The 22894-nt window shown below is 33.4% G+C and overlaps 3 protein-coding genes across 9 annotated transcripts in view; 1 reads left to right on the plus strand and 2 right to left on the minus strand.

Moving 5' to 3' along the window:
• Positions 1-12575, minus strand: part of LOC128167771 (axin-1-like) — a 30295-nt gene extending 17720 nt beyond the window's left edge. Inside the window, exons 1-6 of one of the 4 annotated variants that reach the window (XM_052833675.1) lie at positions 12417-12575; positions 11653-11842; positions 11014-11137; positions 9792-9996; positions 3080-3998; positions 187-327 (exon numbers count right to left, since the gene is read on the minus strand). In XM_052833675.1, coding sequence (XP_052689635.1) covers positions 187-327; positions 3080-3998; positions 9792-9996; positions 11014-11137; positions 11653-11831 — 1568 coding nt within the window. In that variant the 5' untranslated portion in view covers positions 11832-11842; positions 12417-12575. Of the gene's footprint in view, positions 1-186; positions 328-3079; positions 4085-4708; positions 5111-5299; positions 5437-9791; positions 9997-11013; positions 11138-11652; positions 11843-12416 lie in introns of those variants that run through there. The other 3 variants (XM_052833673.1, XM_052833674.1, XM_052833672.1) reach the window with 3 other exon arrangements.
• Positions 1-22894, minus strand: part of LOC128167780 (uncharacterized) — a 66943-nt gene that overhangs the window by 42301 nt on the left and 1748 nt on the right. Inside the window, exon 4 of one of the 2 annotated variants that reach the window (XM_052833692.1) lies at positions 22560-22705. In XM_052833692.1, the coding sequence (XP_052689652.1) occupies positions 22583-22705 (123 nt within the window). In that variant the 3' untranslated portion in view covers positions 22560-22582. Of the gene's footprint in view, positions 1-22534; positions 22706-22894 lie in introns of those variants that run through there. The other variant, XM_052833691.1, reaches the window with a different exon arrangement.
• On the plus strand, positions 12747-20496 carry LOC128167777 (speckle-type POZ protein B-like). Of its 3 annotated transcripts, XR_008241259.1 has the most exons (11): positions 12747-12855; positions 13110-13234; positions 13691-13796; positions 14283-14456; positions 14640-14748; positions 15362-15546; positions 16672-16789; positions 17277-17399; positions 18023-18096; positions 18371-18543; positions 19060-19155. XR_008241259.1 is itself a non-coding variant. In XM_052833688.1 (10 exons), exons 2-9 carry the CDS (start codon positions 13149-13151, stop codon positions 18521-18523), a joined length of 933 nt encoding a protein of 310 aa, XP_052689648.1. In that variant the 5' UTR covers positions 12747-12855; positions 13110-13148; the 3' UTR covers positions 18524-18543; positions 19060-19199. The 3 variants fall into 3 exon arrangements, 2 of the variants coding, with proteins under 2 accessions (XP_052689648.1, XP_052689647.1); XM_052833688.1 differs by lacking the exon at positions 18023-18096 and having other exon boundaries at positions 18492-18543; positions 19060-19199; XM_052833687.1 differs by lacking the exons at positions 18023-18096; positions 18371-18543 and having other exon boundaries at positions 19060-20496.

The raw sequence follows: 22894 nt of genomic DNA on the forward strand, positions 1-22894 counted from the left end.
TTTAGGTACCCATGACATACTCACATATGCAGATTTTAAAAGAGATAAAAAATACTGTGTTAGGCAATGCATACTGTCATTTGTGTTTGGGTACGGATGTACTTACATATGCAGAATAAAAATGAAAAAAAATACTGTATTAGGCAATGCATACTGTTGTTTGAGTTTGGGTACGGATGTACTTACATGCTAGAGGTATCGGTGATGGACAGGGTGTCCTCCGTGAGGGCGTCACTGGACAGGCTCTGGATCTCACTCTCCTGCTCGGAGGTGGGGGCGTACGACACATGGTAGGGGTGAGGAGGAACCCGGGGAGGGGCAGGGAAACTGAAAACAGAAAATTTGTAACATGTGATGGTGACCTTCTTTTTGATTTCTTCACTTACATCATCATTAAAAATACAGACTTCGAATTTATGCTCTAATTTATATTAAAAAAGCTGGAAAACAATTTTTTTTAGCTTTTTAAAATATAAATTAGAGCATGCATGCATGTGCGATTTTTTAAGTCTTTGACTAATGAATAAATAATTGGATAAAATTCATCTGGTACAATAATTATGTGCAAAGAAATATTTTTGAAAACAATTTTTTGATTTCTCTGATCATTTCTCCAATCATTTCTCTCTAATCATTTTCTTTCAGTATGAAAATCAAAGTTTAATGTTGATTTCTCACATAATCTGTCAATAATACCTCAAATGATAAATAAGGTTAGAGGTAGCCTTTTTAATTGATGATAACAGATTTATTATCAAATGCAGCTTTTAAGCATTTTCTTGAAATTTTGTTAGATCAAGAGATTTCCATCAGCATTCACTCCATGATAAGTAGAGCAGGGTTAAATAAATTACAACTGTAATACTGGTAAGAGGGGAGAATATAGAAGTGAACTTGGTTAACCTCTAAAACATTCATCAAAGGATTACGAAAGTTCAAACAAGGTCAAATTGTTTTACAGATGGCATCTGTCTTGCATAAAAATTTCAATGTCTTTTCAGAATTGATCAATTCACCCAGATGATCCCTTTTAGACAAATGTGTACACAAAATTTTTCAGAAATTATCCACACTGTATGAATTCTCCTATCCTAGAAAAAAAAATCTGCCTCACAAGGGAAAAACTATCTCAAAAGATCAATAATAATTGAGAGATTTTGAAAATGAGGACAGCTTATGAATATAAAGGGCAAAAATATCAGCTGCCTGGCAGTTCTAAAGTGTTTCATCACATGCCTAATATAGTAACGCCATAATCTCGTAAAATGATCATGCACCATCGAATAAAGTAACTTTGTCTGAAGGACACCAGATTATCCCGTAATAAAGTATTTTATCGGATAGACTGATCTCCAGAATTTCCCAGTGGTGTCTGACTGCATGCGCACACTGTTGCCGAGTCTGGACTGTACTGTTAGCGGAATAGCCCTATACCACAGAGCCATTAGAGGATGCATGGTCTACGATAACCAAGTTCTCCAGAGATATCATCGAAACTCAAAAAATGTGTCACTGCAGCTCGAGTCTCATTACTCCAACTGCAAGAGTATGGACTAGAATTGCAGTGCAACAATTCTACAGCCTGGTTCCATGGTTACTGTTTTTGAATTGAGTCATCTTTAGACTGACTATACAATACAACAGAGATCTCAAAACATTTAAGTCAATTCTAATAACTATCTTCACTATAAAATGAAAAAAACTGATATTTTATCTTTTCTCAGCACACAGTTGGTAGCAATATGTATGGCAGGGGGTAACAATTTTCAGTCCTATGTGTGTACGTGTGTGTATGCTTGTGAAACAAGGTGTGCTACCACTGTAAGTGGGTCAGGTATGGCTTGTCAACAGAATTGCCCAGTTGAGTTGCATGTAGAGCTGATAACTTTATCACCTAATGCTATATCAACAGATTCTCTTCACTTCAAACACTACATGAAACAGAATTTTATCTATCTATCTATTTACTTTGTAACTTCCTATCATCTTTTTTTATTCAGGTGTTACCTGGTGTTTACTTTAACCATTTTTCGAATTTCGTGCCTCTCCACCTAGCTTTTTATGCACACGAATCGATTCATAAAAAAAGAAAGAAAAATCCACTGATTTTAATACATTTGGATAAAATCCATCTAAAATCTTGATTGAGAAAACCTTTATACCCCATTGATAGTGTACTTAAAAAAAATACTTCAGAGATATATATCATTATACATTTAATTTTTGCACCAGGTGCCCTTTCCAATTTACCTGGTATGTGAATTAAGACCTAAGTAAACCAAGCCGTATCATATTTCATCTTGCTTGCAAGCCTGAACGTCTTGAACAATAAAAAAAGCCTTGCCTAGTCCCACTGATCTCTAGAACAGTAACAGGTCTATTACAAAAAATAAAAATTGATGGTTTCCCTTGTTTTCTCTTAACCATGGTTTTTAAAATTGAACTGATCTTTCCAAAGAATGTTACAAAGTTACTTTAGAGTTTGAGAAAAATTTTGACCACCTGACAGAGTGGTTTACTGTACATTATATCAGTGAGTTGGTACACATGTAATATGCGAACTACTTGGTTTATGTGTTACAAGGCCAGTCACACTATACGCTGTGGTCGATCTGTTAAATTTAATCCCTTGTTCTAATGCAATACAGCTATATTTACTTAGACCTTCTCTGGTTTCCTTTGAAATGGTGAGGACTGTGTGAGGTGCAATTGCTGTACTTCTAAAGTGGTAGGTTAAGGAATGATAAAATCAACATTCCACAATATGTACCGAAACACAATCCTTTGGAACTGACAATCCTTAATCTTTTTATAACTTGGAAAGGTTTTAAAAATGAGAAAGTCTCTTTTGGAAAAAAAAAACCATGCAGGTGTATATTGTACACTACAATATACGAATCCATATATCAATGAACTTGACTAAAGTGAATAGACTGGGTTAATTTGACCTTGAACTGTTGAGGTCAAAGGTAAAAAGCGGCTTTTTCCTTAAATATCCAAGAATTTAATAATTTAATAATGGTGGTGGTGGTGGTGGGGGGGGGGGGGGGGGAGGGAGGGAATCCTGTGAGTATCTCACCTGGTACTAGTATAGGTTTCTAATGTTCTTTTAGCACTAGAGGATCGTTTGCAACTGGAGGGTGGGCCACATAAAGTTGCTGCATTGTCAGTGGAAACATCTGCTAACACCTTGTCTTCAGGTAGAGTGGGCAAAGGCATGGACATAGGTCTAGCACTATTGGAGCCACTAGAACTGTTACTATTGGGGCTGTCCCCTCCCTTTTGAATATATTGCACATAGAGGTCACTTTTTATAAATAATGGGTAGCTATGACAGCTCATTTCATTTCTGACTTCTAACTGGGCACCATCGAAAATTGTCCGGTCCGCAGTCTGTTTCTTTAATTTCTCCTGAATTACACATTTCGTCTGTTCTGATACACATGGTAGTTTATCACTTTTGAAATACTTCCGATTGATTATTTTCACAATTTGTTGAACTTTCTTTGGTTCACTTTTCTTCAAGCCCTCACATGCAAAATAGAATTCTACATAGGTCTTTCCAAATCCTTCCTGATCCAAGAACGTAGTGAACAAAGATAATCCATCACGATCATCCAGTAGGTAGGTAAGGTTCTCTGCCCATCGCATAAATGGAGGCGTTGAACTATTTTCCATGTTTTCATGGAAGGGAGGAGAGTTTGAGTCACTCCCTTCTGGTTCGAAACCCAAGGGGGCCTCCTCTGTGTCACAACCACTTAGAAGCAGAGATTTGTCTTTTGCCGATCGCCTAGGTGTGGCAGCCGGCGAATGTGTCGCCGTCAAGTCCCGATTTGACGTGGTACTCTTGTTGGACGTTTGACTTTTACTGGACTTGGTAGAAACATGGCTCTTCATTGATTCACTGGACCGGGTGGACATGCCACCATTGGAGACTATTTCATTCTCCTCCCCTGGAACGGGAGGTCGCGGTGCGGATTCAGTGAAGTTGTTCCCCCCTGACTCACTCAGAAATTGACAAACTTTGTTGCTTGTCATGCTGCCAGTGGATATCACAGGGGGAGAGGGGTTACTCTCATCTCATCTGCCAATTGATGAAAATCATTGAATTAGGAAATAAAACAATAAATTAATCATTTAAGAATAACCTGAATGACAAGTCAACTGTGATATTATTTTTCTTCCAATAATTAAGAATAAGCATTATTTTTCACCATTATGTAAAGTGTCAAATTATAATATACAAATTTCTGAATGCAGTTTTTCAATAAACTCCCCCTTTTCAATCACCTAATTTAAATATGAAATCAATCAAACACACATTCATCTAAACGAGCTCATCTGTGGTATCTAAGAGTGCGCCGTAAATTAGGCCTATCGGAGAGTGCATGCTTCCAATACATTTATATTCTCAAATAGGCTAATGGACAAGGTTTCCATAATTAATCACAATAAAGTATTTCCGTAAAACTTATAAAATAACCTGTTTCAACGCTAGAAAACATATCATTGGATTCGACGCAAGTAGATATCACAAGCAAATTCCAAACAGTGATTTCGGTAGCCATTCACATTTATACGTGACCTCTTTCTTTTGAGCAGCGAAGCCATGCCAATTCTACCTTTCCTTATCGAATTTCAAACTAAATTTTGTCTTTGTTAATTAGAATTATTCATGATCAACTTCTACATTACATAAAATACTCACGTTTTGTGTTCAGTAGCACCCGAAAAGAGAGAAATTTAGTTTATGGGAACGAGAGTTTAGTAGCCGCCATTACGGCCTATGCAAATCGGGGCACACAAAGGGCCATAACTTACGCATGAAATAAAAACATACAACGGGCACCTGCTACTGAAGAAAATTCGAACAGTGACTACCATAAGATACATATAGGGTGCTTTTTAATTTAATATCAACTTTTCACATGCAATACAATACACCGAAACCATTTAACAATGCCTTCATGAATATCTACAACCAGAAATTCCTCAGGTATATAAACTTTTTTATCAACACACGTGAATCGGTTTCAAAAACCTTGCACACATATTTACTCCCCGGAAATCAATTTGTATGGATAAAAAACACTCATGACACTGTGCTTAGATTCCTCGTGAAAATAATCCAATAAAGGTAAACAAATCACAAATGAACTTACTTCACTGTTGTCACAGTTGTGTGATTTGATCCAGCATATGAACAGAGTTACGTTCCTTTTTTCAAAATAATTAAGTTTGTAAACTCTGTTTTCCACCTCTAATACACAGAACACTGTGGTGATGCAGTATCACATACCTCGAAAGTTACATTCGGTGTCATAATCAGCTTGAATTTGTTAAAATGGCGTTCAGGATATTTTTTATTTAAAAGTGTTCGAATATTTAACATCAAAGAAACATGCGGCGATCCGGCAGGATTGTACACCGTGACGTCACTTCTTTTGATGTACCGCACCAATCAGCTTTCAGATAGAATCAACATTCAGAAATATCTTAGGGCTAGTCTATCTAATAAGGTTGGATCAGGTTAATCAACTAAATTAAACTTGTGCCTAAAAGCTATAATATGATTAGATTATAATTCAATATCGCTTGCTTTTTCATAAAATACAAAGAAAAAATATATTTTCATAATGTCGATTTATTTCGACGTTTGGCTAAACACTCGCTCTAATTGGTCACCCCCAATAAATTTTCAAAGAGTTTCAAACTTCCGAAGAAACTAAGTAGGGAGAATAAGGTTCCTTTGATCATTTTCGTCTCGCTTAAATCGCTATTTTTACAAAGAATCGTCGGAGACAAAATGCTTTTCACAAAGAAATATTAGTATAAGGACATGTGTTGACTGTTTATTCTAATGATTCAAGCTCTGCAGACCAAAGAACAACACTATTCTGAGCCCTATTCATCTTTACATGTATTTTAACATAGATCCTATAAAATTTCACAGAAGGATTAATGCAGCCTTTTGATGTTATTCTGGTCATTTTCTGAACGAACATGTTTTTTATCCGACAGATTGAACCAAAATTGTGAAAATATATTCGTTACACTAGAGATTTAGAGAAACTGAAAACAGCGTAAATACTAATGATAAAAAGATAGATCTATCAGTCCCCGATAGCTTGTGATCTGATGAGAACAAGGCGGACTTCAAAGGGAATGACGTCCGAGTGAACGCGATTATAATATCTAATAAACTTTGTAAAAATATGTCTCTTTAATAATTTTATTTGTAACACAAGTTCAAATGCTCGTGTTTAGATCTGGCTTGTTTACAAAAGGCAGAACAATCTCCTAAGGATCTCTTTGTAAGTGACTTCAAAGACTTCTTCTTTTAATCGGCTATTACATCACTGTGTTAATTGCCTTTGATGTTTGCCGACAGAGATTTGTTAAGACTAGTGTAAATGAAGTCATTGTTTGAAAATTACGTTTTCTTTAAAAACCAAGCGTCCAGTTTTATTTTGTTAGCCATATTGTATAAAAATGTTTACTCTTAAGGTACCATGTTACGGACATATTGATGCAGTAATTATTCACACCGTCGGAGCGAGTCACTCAAATTAAAAAAACAAGCCATGGTATTTCATTTTCTTTATCGGTCCCCTTTATTTTAATCAAGATTATTACAATTTAAACATGAAAAGGCACATTATGAGTGCAAATACTTCAAACACCACAAGATCAATTAAGAAGAAAGGGTTGCAAATAAATTTCATTATCATCTTTTTAAATTTCGATTTAGCGGAACCGAGTCTCTCCCTAGGGTCGGTCATATCATTGCACCGTCTTTCACACCTTCTCCCTCTGGGTGAGAGTCTCTGCGTGCAGAAGGGCTCGCGGTCTGTTTCATCCCCGTGTATCCAGTGGCGGATACATATCAATTCTTACAATTATCTGTTAACTGTAGCGTACATCAAAAGCCCTCGGAAATCGCCAATCGCTGGCCCCTGACGTAACGCAGCGCTATTGCTGACCTGATTTCCTCTGGAGTGGGTATCGAATGCTCTTTGATGACAGCTCTTGACCAGATAAGATTAAAAGGACGAGCTCAGAAATTGTAACTAATCTTCGGAGTACAATCACTACAGTCGAGCGGCACTTGAAGGACAGTTTCTCTTCTCGGGCAAAATTCGCCTATTCAAAAATGTTTCATTAATTTACCTCACCAAAAGCTTCCAATTATCCTTGACAAAAATCGTAGTAAAATTGTTTCATCACACAAATGTCCTTCAGATAAACAGAACTTCGTTAAATTTTTTTTTCAAGTTAAAATTTTAACAACGGCAATCCGTGACTTAAAAAAAAAACATCATTAGGTAACATTTTTGTAACCCCTATAGAAAACTATATGTGGAGTCAGGTACGTAGCAAAAGGGCAGGATCAGGGAGTGGTAGACCCTTTTTTGAAACATGTTTATTACATGTAGGAACTGGATGTAAGGGAAACTAATATTAATGGGTGGGTTTTTTTCTTGTCTAAATATTTTTTTATATATTAATCTCGCCCCCCCCTCCCCCCACACACACTTTGAACAATGATGCGAGGTGCCAGGGAAATTTAATTAGGACTGAATAAAGACACGAAACGGTTGCGAAAAAAAAGATTACCTCAGTAAATATTGTCTAAAGCCAATAATATTACCAGATTACAAAATCTATTGAGACTTCTCATTGACAAAAATGATACGAAATGTTTTATATAGCGCAAACTAAGAGGAATAACTCTTACATTTATTTAGTTAAAAAAAATCTACCGTGCATTTCAAATATATTCAAGTTTTTGAAAAAAGAGATTTTTTAATTAAAAAAATATTATCTTATATATAGTTTATATCATAAACCACAAAGTTAACAAAATATTGTATGTGTAAATAACACTTTACATTGCAGTTTTCAATCAAATAAAGAAGATGGGGAATAAGGCAGGTAAAATGCCTATAATATGATCATGATGGATAAGATACTTACGAATAAAAATATCATTAGATCTGATAATTCTTTTAAAATTAATTCCAAACGATGAAAATTTTACATAACATCAATTTGTAACCCTTAAAAATTCAACACAATATTGATTTAAAATAGTGTACATATATCTACCAAAATCTTCAAATAGTGTCACTTTTTTAATAAGAACTTCAATGCTTTGTACTCCACATTTTTTTTTTCATAGTCTATTTAAGGCCTAATGAAAATCAAATCAATTTCAATCAACAAAAACTTGAAGAGATGATTCACTATATATTAGATATATTATTTTGTGTCCCAACAATTGAACATTTTAGAAAAATAATAAAAGTGTATTAAGGTACCTCACTACACCCAGACTTATACTTTTTTATAAAGACACTACGTCACAAGATGGCGATTTAAATGTTTTGTTAAAGTGTTTATATCGTTCAGTTCGGTTGTATATCATTGTAGCTCAGTGGTTAAAGTATTGGGCTTCTGAACCGCAGATCATGAATTCGAATCCACCTGGAGCTTTTGTTCATGTTAACTGAATTAAATTTTTGAAAATGTAACTTTTCATCCAAAATTGCATATTTTTGGCCTATTTGACTTGAATACTTCTTATCCATTATGATATCTCTCATAATCAAGTAATTTTCTGCTGATTTGAGAAAATATTTCGAAGTGTAGTGAGCAACCTTAAACATCTTTTTTGTGACTGAAATGGTTCAGTGTTAAGAGCACCAGACCTTAATTAACAATATAGCACTGGGCTGTTTTGGTTGAGGTTTTGATATCACCAACACTTGAGACAATTATTTTTTTTTTCTTGTGTTTGAATATTCAACGGACTATATACATATAGTTAGAAATTGTGCTTTTGCAAAACTGTATCATATAATAAACAAATACCGGTAGATTTTAATGAGAAAAATTCATTTCAAAATTTATTGATTTAATCAATGAGATTTTGTACCATCTTATTCACCCATGTTCTTTTGATCAAAATTTTCTTCACAGAGAAAAAAAATAAGCAACTGTTGTAGTTTAGAAAGACAGTAGTTAAATTCCACAGACTTCAAGGAAACAAAGACTCTCATGTACATATATTGTTGTATGTATTGATGGTGTCTGTCACTTTCCACAATTCATCTTTATCAGATGTAAATGGATCCTTGGACAAAATATCCAGTTCATTAAATTTAAGTCTTAATGCATGTAGCATCATACGATATGGCAAAGTGTCCTGTCGATTGCTATACATGTAATCACCCACAATCCTGTGTCCAATATGGTCGCAGTGAACGCGTAACTGGTGAGGCCGTCCTAAATAAAATATCAAAATTTACACATGTACATGTACTTTTAAAAAATATTAATCAACTCTTAGAATACATTGAATAAAATTACAAGAGATAAATTCATTCACATATTTGAGTGTTTTCATTTCTTGATTGCAGAATTTAGAAACTAAAAACATATAACATATTCAACGGTATATAACTGCTGTCTAGCAGCAATGTGTACAACATGACATACCATATTTCCATAGACAGTAACAAACCTAACATAAAAAAAAAAAAATGTTTTGGCCTCCATGTTGCAATTGACTACAAACTAAAGACATTCAATTTCTAATCGGTGAATTGAAAAAAAAAAAAATACTCATGAGAACAAGGAAAATTTAACAAGTTGGCCCATAAGGTCAGTAAGCATATGCAAGACTGGTTATGAGTTTCTGAAGAGATAATTTGTTACTTGCAGTCTATAAAAATATAGACGTCAATCATGTTACATTTTATGTATATTTTGATGCAATATGTACGTACCCGTGTGGGGCCTAAGTAGGACCTTAGTGGCTGGCTGGTCGTTGTATGTTCCTTTCTCCAGAACGATTATCTCAGTAATGGCTTCCCGCGGATTGATACAGCTCTCCGAGTCTGACGTACACATCTTGTGAATGTCCCTTACAGAGGAATCCTCACCCACAGCAACTTCCACTGTCTGGGTCTTACTCTCTAAATGTCCATATACCTAGAAATTAGGTTACCAAAGAATATAACTAGAGGTACTGTGAGCAAGCTCACAATTGATACCCCCCGCTAAGAAAAAAAGCATAACGTGTATTTTTGCTATTATAGAAAATATTGGATGAATCTATTTCACTGTTCATTTTCTATAAATAACAAACTGCTCTATTTTTTAAAACTGTTAATGCTAATAGGAGTAAACAAACCAATTTCTATCCTTTAATTCCATTTTAATTTAAGTTAAAGTTGATGCATGAGGACATTTGCATACTTCCGTTAACAACCATGACTTGAATCAAACGAAATCCACATGTCAAGCAGCAATTTAATATTTAAACATTTTGAATTATTGGTATACTGAGCCCGATTTTTTCCAAAAAAAATTTTCCACACATTTTTTTCCCCCCAAAATAAATTTCATCGGGGCAGGCCATTTTCAGAGAGACGGGGATGAGAATCTAAAAATAATTTTATCAGGCCTGAGAAGAGCAAGCTTTGTGTCAAATTTTAGCTTCTAATATTTCCATTAATACAAGACATGACACAGAGAGAATTTAGCATTTTTGAAACAATGACCTTGAACTTCCTCAATTGACCTTGGGTCAAGGTCATGACACACCCTAAGGTCATAAGCAATCTTTGTGTGAGCTAAGAACTTCCAATGTTTCTCCATAAGAAAGATATGGACCGGACACGATTTCACAGACAGACGGACGGACAGACGGACATATGGACAAGGTGATTCCTATATACCCCCCCAAACTTTGTTTGCGGGGGGTATAATAACATTACACATTCTGCATTGTCATTCTTGATAGTAAATTTAAGTTGGTTTACATCCGAGGTGTGTTCAGCAGAGTCGGTGCTCACAGGTATTCACCAAAATTCGCTATACCTGTTACACAAAGTTTAGCAAGTGCTCCCGAGCACCCACTATTCAGAACATGCCTCGGTAACTCATTAGATACATCATCAAAATATTACTTATAGCATAGTAAATTATATAGACTTATCTGCTTACCAAAGCAATGTAATGTTTCAATACAGATCTTTTCTGGAATTCCCGAAACATTTTACCAGCCGATTTCTTTGTTCGACATAAACAGAGCAGTCCACTAGTAGCTAGATCTAGTCTGTGCTGAAACCTACAAAAAAAATAAACGGATGGAGCATTAAGATGTATGTGAAGATAACAACAAAGACGATGACTTTTATATGAAAGATAGATTCCATATTGGATTGAATTTATGAACATTTGAAAATCTCCGTCAATTCTATGTTTCACTGTGGTTTCATTATATAATATTTGTGGCCGTCAATTTTTGTGGATTTCATAATTCAGTTTTGAGGACATGTAAACTGAGAGCCGATAATCCTAGTACCAATAATAGAAGGCCATTAATTCTGTTTCTTACTTAGATGATGATTTAAATTGGCCTTTTGGATCAACCAAACCACAAAACCCACAAAAATTAAATACTGTGTCCTAGAAGTAAAGATGACAACACGCTAAATTGAGAAAAAATGGATTACCATAAAAAACAGAGTTTCCCTTTAATCTGCCATATAAAGAATACATGAACATTTTAGATAAGAAATAATTTGCAATATATCTCTAAAATACAGAATTTTTTTTTTAAAAGCCAACAAGACGTCCAACCTGAATCCGTGTTTGACACTGGGGTCCCTGAGATGTGGATAGTATTTACTCAACAGCGTTTCCACAGACACCATGTGGGGGTCCTCGCTGTTGATAGGCGTGTCAAATGGCTTGTCAACCACAATGTAATCCGGGCACAAGTGAAGAATGGAAGGGATCTTGTGAACATGATCGGCCATTAGTCGTTACCCTACCAAAAGAAAGAGACAGCAAGATGTGACTTGAGCAAATGATCATGTGAATTAATATCTTGGAAGGACAAAACTTTACAAATAATTTTGCACAAGAATTTTATTTTGCATTTCCTATTCACATGAACCCAGTTTAATAAAAATTCCTGAAGAAGAGTTCGGGCAAAAAAAAATGTTTGGAGAACTCAATTGACACAATTTTTAACCACCAATAGCAACACAGTAACCTTAAATCACTTGAATACAATACAGTGAGATATGTGTTCAGTTACCATTTTTTGAAGAAATCTAATCAACAGATTTGATAAACCAGAACCTGGTGACTACATACATGTATCTAAATGACCAAACAGAGGAGGGAGCATGTTCTTATTTATTGCTGTTAACTGATGAGACATTATGGGGCGTTTTATCACAGGTATCTGAATTTCTATAAGTAACAAATAAACCCATTTTCATAGATGGGATAGGGTTTTTCAATCTAACTTATGAAAAAAAAAATCTGGGTTCCTTTACCCGCCCCCTAAAAATAGAAATTACAAATATTACATACATATAATAATACATACGTACCTGTAATAACCTTAGAAAATGTGTAAAATTTTAACAGGTGCTATTAGCCAATGTCAAAACCTACATATTCAAATAAAATTCCTATACATATTAATGGTACAGATGTTTTGCACATGCATAGATTGAGAGGTCCGCTTTTACCCAATTCTAATTTAAAATAAGTTGTACTGAAGTTCGTCTGAAAGTCTCTTTGGTTATTTTTTTATTTATATATAATCATGCATGCTTAGATGTATAATTTAGACAAAATATCATTTTTTATATCTATTTTTGAGAAAAAGTATTTTGAAAAAGGTTTACAATCGTTAAATAATAAGAACGAATACATACATGAACTGCTTAACCAAAAAAGCGATTGCGCAATATTTACAAACAAACAAACGTCACTTGTATTTCAGGATTTTCTATCATACCCGAATCAACAGCTGATAAAGCGACCGTGCGTAAAATAATCTGACCTCTTAGAACGATTTTAATGGAATATTTAAAAAGATGTTGTAGAAAAAATTAATTTGCATCAATATGAATTTCAATTTGGTTATTGAGGTGTCTTAGAGATAAAGGTTACCAACCCGGATATTGTTATAACAGTATAAATGTTTCTTTACCTACCTAACCAACTTATGTGAGATAGACAGTGATTTTTATTTACTCTCTAGTTTTTGGTGATATTTTTTAAATATTTTGTTGTAGGAACCTGCACAATAATCAAGTTTTATAAGTATCAAAAGAATGGCTGAGTGTTTTGCAGATACCAACAAGATTCGACAGTTCGTATCAAAAGTAACAAACTTCTCATCACAATACAACAGTACCAGGTATTTACTGAATTCTAAAAGGCAACAAATGTACTGTGAAAACCTTTAAGCAAGATTCCAGCATTAAATGATATTGACAATAAAATTGTGTAGGTTCACGATTCTTTGAGATAAGTTCTAAAGTAGCTTTGTATCCTATTTGTCTTACACAAAATCTAGTGTCATTTTATGATGCATGGCTACTAATCCAAAGATTGTCAGCGAGAGTAAACATCCTTGAAAAGATTGTACATTCACTTTAATTATTAAAAATAAATAACAAACATGTATATATGTGTTCCAGCATGGTATGAAATGGAAAACTATAAATCAACAACAAGTCATATTGATATAACATTAATTTTCATTATTTTGAGAATAACCATTCAAGTACTGAATGTTTAATGTCGCATTTGAAGATTTCTTCTTCTGCATAATATTTTTTGTTTGTCAAGTTTATTTTATTTTTAAATTCAGTTGGTCAGCTAATACAGTTATTGGGCCCCCAAGGGTCTACCCACAGCATGGAGATCTGCATGGAGCATGGGCAAGTAGTAACATTGATGCCAAACAGTTTATTGAGGTAAGTCCTATTTTATATACAATTAGTACTCCCATTTCTGGTCTACTTTGTTAACCCTTCTCCATCATTCAACTAATTATTGATACAAATTCAATTTAATTGGTATCAGTGAAATTAAAGTGCTGATGCAGATTAAACATAACACAGTCTCTACTAAGTACTTTAAACCATGAGGTTACTGACACATTTTAAATGTGATGCTGCTTATAAACCTAATTATTTAAAATTCTAAATGATATTATCTATTGTATTTAAAACAGAAAAGGGATAACACATTTTCAAGATGGTGAATGTAATCACCCATTTGCAGTGAACATCAGTTAAACATGGAGTGTCAGCTACTGTGAAATCAATTTTTACCATGGGAAAGTTTTAGAAATTATGAAAGGTTTTGATTTTTAGGCAACTGCTTTATGTCATAATGTGCCAATTGTGCTTTGTTTTGCAGATTTTTGCATGGTTAACAATTCATGCTACCTTTTCCAGGTCCTGTTTAAAGAAAGAGTCTTTCTGACAGAGGTCAACATTTATGAGACTTACCATTCTGGAGGTACCAAGAGAATTAAGGCTAAAGACCCTGCAGGGAAATGGGATACTATATATGAAGCCCAGCAAGTAGAATGCCACAAGAAAAGTAGAATTTTTTCACCATCAATAAAGGTATAACTATGAACTGCACTGGAAATTGGAAAAAATAGACATTAACTGCTCTCAAGAATGTGGTTACTATGTAGCCCTATGATGCATAGCCTGTAATTTCTCATGAATGGCATTTTACGGTATATACATGAAATCACCAATACTTGGTATGTTATTAATCCAAATGTTGATTTCTCCTTGTAGAAACCAGTCTACCAAGTTAATGAATTACGGATAGATGTGGATTGTACAAAAGCAGGGACTTGGGTAGAAATTGATGCAGTAGAAATGGTTGGAACAAGATTCAATTTTGGTAAATTTCAGCCCTAAAATATTTATCCCCCAAAGCCTAGTAAAACTTACAAAATTTTCCCAGAACAGTATTTTTAAATAGAACTACCAAACATTGCTTTATTCAATTCGATGTAACTTTAAAGACACACTGTAAATTTGATGATACACTGTAGAATTGCCTTTGCAGTATTCTATTTATCAGTATACTGTAAACTTGTATGATGATGCATTCTAATTTGCTGTAAATTTTAATTATGATACATTCTAATTTGCTGTAAACTCGTATGATAATGCATTCTAATTTTGCTGTAAACTTCTATGATGTTTCCTAATTTGCTGTAAATTTTAATTATGATACATTCTAATTTGCTGTAAACTATTTTAATGATTCATTCTAGTTTGCTGTAAACTTTAATGATGATGCCTTTTAATTGGCTGTAAACTTATATGCTGATATGTTCTAATTTGCTGTAAACTTCTATGATGATATTCTAATTTGCTGTAAACTCATGATTATGCATTTCAAGTTTTGTTTGTAAACTTCTAAGATGATGCATTTCAAGTTTGTTTGTAAACTTTTATGATGATGCATTTTAAGTTTGTTTGTAAACTTCTATTATGATGCATTTCAGAGTTGCCTCCAGCCCCTGCCACACTGTCAAAGAACATGAAAGAGCTTGTCAATAGCGACCTATTTAGTGATGTCCAATTCTCCGTGGATGGTAGAACTTTCCATGGACACAAGGCCATATTGACTGTGCGGTCTGACTTCTTTAGAGCTATGTTTTGTGACCAAATGAAAGAAAGTAAAACAAGTGTAAGTTGTCAATATCATATGCACAGGCAAACACAATTCATTGCAAATTACTGTAAATTCCTTATATTACGCTACTACTTAATTCTGCGTTTCTGCTGTTTCATATCTAATCATGAGAATATGTAATGGGGAACTCAATGTGAAACTTTTATCCTTATTTCTTACAGTTTTCAACTCTTAGAAAATAATTGTGAGAATTGAAAATCTGACAAGGGTGCTTCTTGCAATTTTAGGCGGATATTAATTCCTCACGTTTAATTAGGAATCCTTGCATGATTATTGTATGAAAAACTATGTACATGTAAAAAGATTATTTTTATTTAAACTTCAAGTGCATGCTATGCAGTTTTATTCAAAATACCTTGCTGAATTAGGCCATTCCATTTTTCAATTTCTTCCTAGCAGATAAAATATTTTTATATACAGTAAAACACGGATATAGCAAACACGCTTATAATGAATTGATGCTTAATATAGCGAAGTGATTTTCATTTCCCATGACTTTATTTACAATAGTAATAAAGTCACGGGAAATGAAAATGAATGTTCATGGAATGATGATTGTAAACTTGACAGAAATAATGAATTACGCTTATAACAAAGTAAAATTGCACGTTCCCGGGACTTTGTTATAAGTGTGTTTTACTGTATACAGTAAAACACGGTTATAGCGAACACGCTTATAATGAATTGACGCTTACAGCGAAGTGAATTTCATTCCCCAAGTCTCTATTTCATGTTGTAAACTTGACCGATATAACGAATTACGCTTATAACGAAGTTAACTTACCCGTCCCTGGGACTTCGTTATAAGCGTGTTTCACTGTATGTTCTGTTCACTTATTAAAAACACACCTATTCACTCTTACAATGTTGCTGTATTTCATAAGGACTTTAATGTCAAAATTCATAACACTAGTATCTCTTCATTTTTATTCCTCTAAATTTTAACAGGAAAAGTATAATTTGTTCATGACTTGATGAATAACAGAAGAATAAAAATCATGAAAATTATAAACTTCTCATGTACAACCAATTATAATAGTTTGTTGTAGTTAAATGGGGTACTATGGAGATGGAAATATTATCTTTCACATTTCAAAAGAAAGCTTTACATAATTACAGGGATCAATAGAAATAAAGGATGTCAGCGCTGATGCTTTTTCAATCATTCTACATTTTATTTACTCCAATGAGATTGCTGAAAATTCTGACCATTGCCTGCTTTTGGAGATTTGGAGAGGTAGGATATTTTGACTTTGTTTTTGTTAGGTATACAGATATGTTATGAACATATATAAAGTACAATTATAATTAATATTATTAAGTTTCACAAAACTTTTAAATAAGCAAGTTTATTCTTATTGCTTGATTGTTCATGGAATGATGATTAAATAAGAATGCAGTTTTCATATTGCACTAAATTTATTATAATAGTGAAGGATTTGTAAGAGAGTACACATGTAGATGGCAGAGGTTTTATTTAGAAAATAAGAACATTTCTGCAAAAAAATATTGAGACTGGGGGGGGGGGGGGATTTATTCTTTAGCAATTTTTCAAGAATGATTTCAAGTTTTCTTTCTTGGCACTGTTTTATAATTAGTGCTACACTCTCTTTGTTAGTCATATGACTTTCATGATGATTTTTGCAGCTGTGTCAGTTAAAAAATACATGATTTACAAATGGTGAAAAATTGCAGTAAAATCTTTTTTTCTTCTTAAATATTAGTTGCTGATCAGTTCTGCCTAGAGGATTTGAAGTCAATGGCTTTTATGAGCCTCTGTATGAGCCTGAATGTGGATAATGTGGTGGATATCTATGTGGAAGCTGCCACCAAACTCCCAATGATTGGTAAGATGTTTTACAGTATACAGTACTGTATACATAATCTCTCTATGATTGATGAGCTGTTCTGTAGTATACTGTAGTGTAAACATAAAATCCCAACGATCAGTAAGATGTTTTGTTGTATACAGTACTGTAAACATAAAATCCCAATGATTAATAAAATGTTTTTTGTTTACAGTACTGTAAACAAACTCCCTATGACTATTAGCAAGATGTTTTGTAGTATACAATTCTGTAAACAAATTTCCAATGATTGGTAAGATGTTGGGTAGTTTACAGTACAAATATATTGTAAATATAAACTGCCAATAATGATAAGATGTTTAGTAATGTACTGTACTGCAATCTCCCAATGATCGGAAAGATTAAATAAATACAGTTTATTGTAATGTGAACAAGAAATCTCGATCTTCAGTAAATATCATCATTTATAAAATTACTGAGCTGTAATTAAGAGATTTTGTAGCAAAATATCCTGGCGTTACCAGTTTTCGATAGTGTAAAACTTTTGTCACAAATAAAAATATTTGCATCTATTTTTCTTGCCCAAAGTTATTTATATCAGCATTAATTAACAATAATTAGATGATTTTCACCTTAATTGTTTTGAAATCATTAAAAATCAGGCAGCGATTTGACTTTCATTGGATCCGCCATGATCAGAAATGTTTTGTTTGACGTCACCTATTTTCGAAAGCAGGTATGGCGCGCTGTTCGTGATATAAAAACACATAATAATAAGTCTGTTTCGATTTTTTTTTAATCAGTCTTAATATACAAACAATAATAACAATTAAATATTTATCATTTTACAATAATAACAATACAATATTTATCATTTTCTACAACTTTTTATAAAATTTGATGAAAGTGATCATTAAAATCAATGGTAATTAACTGACAGAGATTAAAGTCATAAACAATGAGGGCATGTGATTTGTGTGTCCCTTCGGATAACCTTTTCCTTGATACAGTAGGACAGATGAACCCAATGTCCACAGTGACACTGACCCCACCTAACAAACTCTATGTAAGGCTTAAACTTCAACTGTTCAGGCTCAAGTTTATCACATACGCAACACTTTTCCTCATCAGCAGTTGATCGACTCATGATCCGACTCATCTGACAGACCAAGAAATGGACCTGGTGAGGCATTTTGAGCTTTAGAAGGACCTGCTGTATTTCTTTGAGTATTTGATGAGCCTGGCTTCTGGTGTTCAGCTAATTTATTATTTTCCTTTCCTTTCCCCTTATCTTTTGAGGAATTTTCTGTCTTTTCATTGTATGCCTGAATTTTTTCAAAGACGTCCTGTTCAGTGATGGCCTTTCCTGCAATGATTGAGCTTAGATTTCTTCTTGGCTTTTTGGCATTTTCCAGAGCCAAGAGAACGTTTTCACCGCGCTTGTTAAAAAAGCTATCAGCAGAACAAGTAACTTTCTCATCAGTGGTTATATCAGCTGTTGAAGTGTCGCTGATGTCTGCCTTGCCTTTGAATATATATTTCATCTAATCTTTTGCTCATTTCACTTGCCTATTTGTTCTGGAATTAAAGTTATTATTCATTTGCAAATTGCTTTAGATTTCTTGCCTCACTGTAAGTTTGAGTAATTTATTGTAATTTTGTAAACAAATTCAGTGATATATCTATTTGTTTTCTTCAGAGGATTTAATATCAGCAGCCATGTCTTTCATGAGAGCCAGAATGAACGATATTGTACACCAACCAAACTTTACCTCTCTACCCAAAGACATCATGGTGGAAATTATTCAGAGCATGACTGAAAAAATGTCCCTCACCGACTAAAAACAGGAAATAAGATACATATCTTCCTTGCACACACAAACTAATCTTTGCTATGGTAAATGAATGACTTTTGATGACATACAATCTACTTGTGTATCCAGGACTGTTTTATAGAGAACTTAAAAATATTCGATTTAATACTCAGCTCAATTTTGGCTGTACTGTATGTCACCGTGCCAGTGACTGCAGTTATGCTCATTTATTTACACGGTGTTCAACTGAAGGAAAACAACTTACAAAGGGGGGGGGGGGGGGGGATCTACAACTTAGAACATTGTTTGAGAAGAGGTTATGATAAATACTAATTTTAAACTTTACCTCAACAACTGGCAGCTTTTCTATGTTGCTACGGATTTGGTCACACTAGCTTTTGAAGTGAAATTGCAGTTTTTGTTTTAGTTTTTTTTGTCTTTGTTTGGGTTTTTGTTGATGTTTTTACAGTGAATGATTTCTTATTTTATATTTCAACAAATTTATTGTTTAAATATTTTGAGAATGCCTTTTAAAATCAAAAGAAAAAAAGTGAAATGCCTTATAAATGCAAGGCAGTGTAGCGCATTTTATATATTGTTGTACAATCACTTGTATACTTTTACCAACTTTTATATTACACCTTGTCTACTCAGGAAACAGTACCAAAATCTACGAGGTCTTTTCAAATTATATCCAATTCTATGTGATGATATTTTATACCTATACATATGTATATATACATTCTATTTCTACTCTGTATTGGAATTTGTGCTCAGGACTATTTTTAGGTATTGCTCAATGTGATCATTTGTAAACATATTAATGTAGATGATTTACAAAGTTTGAAATTCTTAAAAGGACAATTTGTTAATCCCTTTTTAATGGAATGTTTAAGAAACTTTGTTAATTAGTTTGGCCGTTTAGTTGTTGACTATATTTATAGATTTGTTTTAATGATTTACTAGTATATGTTTTGTTATTGGTCCAAAACTTTTTAGTCACTATTGTCTATATCAGACGAAAGGCAATCAAGATTTCTGTGATATTTAACCCTATTGTAGTACATTTATTTATTTTTAATTTGATTAGACTTTTTATTACATTTTAATACATAATGATTTTTCTGCTATTCCAAATGCACATTTACCTTTCCAATTTGTAATCAATTACAAAATTAATTGATTGCATTGCTTTTATTGAGATCAATATCATTCCTGATTTACCAGTATATGGCCCCTTTTAATTGTTTTGATTATGCTAAACTTCTTTTTTTTCTTATATCTAATTTACTCATGAGAATAATAAAATCGCTGATACGTGCCATTGTTTATATCAATTGCAATTCATGGTTTGTCTACCCTGATACATTACAGGAATATTTGTGCCAAATGGAAAGGACACACACAATTTTGATCACAAGTACCCTTAATGAATTTTTTCTGTCTAAAAAACTCTATAGTTTTAAGGATCCTTACTCAAGACAACTTTGCAAGTCAAGAGTTTCCCATCCTCGCAAAAAATAGACACAGTAGAAATATTTACATTCATTTAGCATTTTCTTTCCTATAAATTGTCCTTATCAGATTTAAGACCATTCCCTGAACTGTTATGAATTTTAACTGCCTGCAAAAGCTTTGTGTAGCATTGTTTAAATAGTATATTCATACACCTTAACAGATTCAAAATTCTTAAGAATAAGCCCAATCCACACTTTGCAAAAGTTGCTTCCCTTTGCGGGGTCAACCCAAAAGTCAAAAGGGGAAAAAACCCTACTTTCCCCTTCTTAAGGTGGCTCTATACGCCACTTTTTGATGACGCAGTACGCAAAAAAGTAAATCTGGAAGCATGCAATTCCGGTACTGGCCGATTTACACTGGGGCGAATTGTGTGGGGCCCGCTCTATTGAAAAATTTGTTAAATGAATAACTTGGATTTCATAATTGGAAAATTCATTACTTACAAGTAATGTGGTATGTGACACCTTCACTTTGTGTCGTATTATTTATCGAAATAAACAATAAAATCAATTATTTTTTTATAAATAGTTTCTTTCCCATCATCCTATTATTACAGCGTAGCGCAGTGGGTCAGTTGGTTCTCTACAAACTTGTAGGTCATGAGTTCGAATCTCGTTGAAAACGATAAAATTTTGAACTTTCCAAAATTTTCTAAAACGTATTATTTGGTTGAATACTGTGAAAGAAAATTCTAAACCGGCAAAAGTATTTCAATTATAATATACCTTATTCCACATTAATATCGACAGATGTTCCTTTCCACCTTAAGGGGATGGGAGGGTGGCTTTGAATTTCTCTCAGGTTAGGATACATAAATCCTATTAGTTAATTTTTCCCTTTATTTATCAGACTTAGTTTTGCATTAAAGCGAACATATTCACTTATATAGGCCTAAAATGAAATATGTACGTATTTATCATTCCAATTTTTTAAACATGATATTTAGGAAATTTTCTTCAACTTAGAAATGAAAAGTCCCCAAGGTGTTTGGGCCTTGGGACTTAGGAACGATAACTCTTACCTGAGGAACTTTCATACCAAATATAATTTAAATATTTTTTGTGTTTATTTGCAATGATTTTCATTGAATCATTTATGTCACATTTATTAAAATACATTTTCTTATAACATCAAGCAGCTTTTTCAGATGATTTGAGAACAGAGTAAGAAAATATGAAAAATTATGTTTTGGGGAAATACTAAAAGAATTTGCAATAATAAAATTTTTGAATGTTAAGTGTTATATTTTTTTTAGATGTCTGAAGGAAATATCCATCATATGACCAAAAAAAAAATTCTCTCAATTTGTTCATAGTAAACTTTTTAAAAATTATTTTACAAAAACACGTAAAAACATTAAAAAATTCTTTAAAAATACCTATAGTATCCCTATCATCATCTTAATATTTGATAAGTATATGTTTTGTGGTCTTCTATTGAAAATTGGAATAAACTGTGGGTGCATAGAGCCACCTTAATGCTGCCAAATATTTGGGCGTCCTGAGATGAAATCTCTTTTTATTTAATTTATTTCTTCAATCTGTTGGTTGTCCCATCCTGGAACAATCAAAATGCACAACGGAAAGGGACTTATAACGGCTACTTTGAGAAATCTACGGGGTTTTCCCAAAGATGGCGGCAAGGGGACATCAATTTTGTAGAGTGTGAATTGGTCTAAAAGAGAATAAAATACCCAGTAGATAAGGTTGGTTTCTGTACGACTAACCGATAACTATGTAACGTTGATCGTGATGTCGTGACTAATCTCAGCGAGATTCGTCGAGACTGAAAATTTTTGACGGACGTCTAAAAAAAAACTTAACTCGATTAACAAAAAATGTGTGGAATCTGATTCAATAATGGTTTATTTTTTTACCACGTTGACACTATCTAATGAAAGGCTAGAGTAAGAGGACCATTGATGGTGTCGTCAAAGGAGAGCTGACGGTTGCGCACGCATATGTCTATTCTGCTGTACCCCTTACCATAGAAGGCGGATCCAGTGTCAACTACCTGTAAAATTGAAATGAGAATTAGGATTAAGGATAATAACTAATTATTAAACTAATCCCCCATAAAAAAAGATAGGTTAGAGGAATAATTATATCTGAAGAAAGAATTTAAATGATGACAATCAGATTCAACGGCATGTAACCACTTTGTTAGATCCTATCGAAAGATGGTTTCTGATTTTCATAGCAG

Source organism: Crassostrea angulata, chromosome 10, assembly GCF_025612915.1.
Source record: "Crassostrea angulata isolate pt1a10 chromosome 10, ASM2561291v2, whole genome shotgun sequence".
Classification (NCBI taxonomy): Eukaryota; Metazoa; Mollusca; class Bivalvia; order Ostreida; family Ostreidae; genus Magallana; species Magallana angulata.

Bases quoted from the DNA above. Each gene is read 5' to 3' on its own strand.
- LOC128167777 (XM_052833687.1), top strand. From the start codon at position 13,149: ATGGCTGAGTGTTTTGCAGATACCAACAAGATTCGACAGTTCGTATCA. The intron at 13,797-14,282 runs GTAAGTCCTATT...TACCTTTTCCAG, and splicing joins ATGCCAAACAGTTTATTGAG to GTCCTGTTTAAAGAAAGAGT. The intron at 17,400-19,059 runs GTAAGATGTTTT...TGTTTTCTTCAG, and splicing joins CACCAAACTCCCAATGATTG to AGGATTTAATATCAGCAGCC.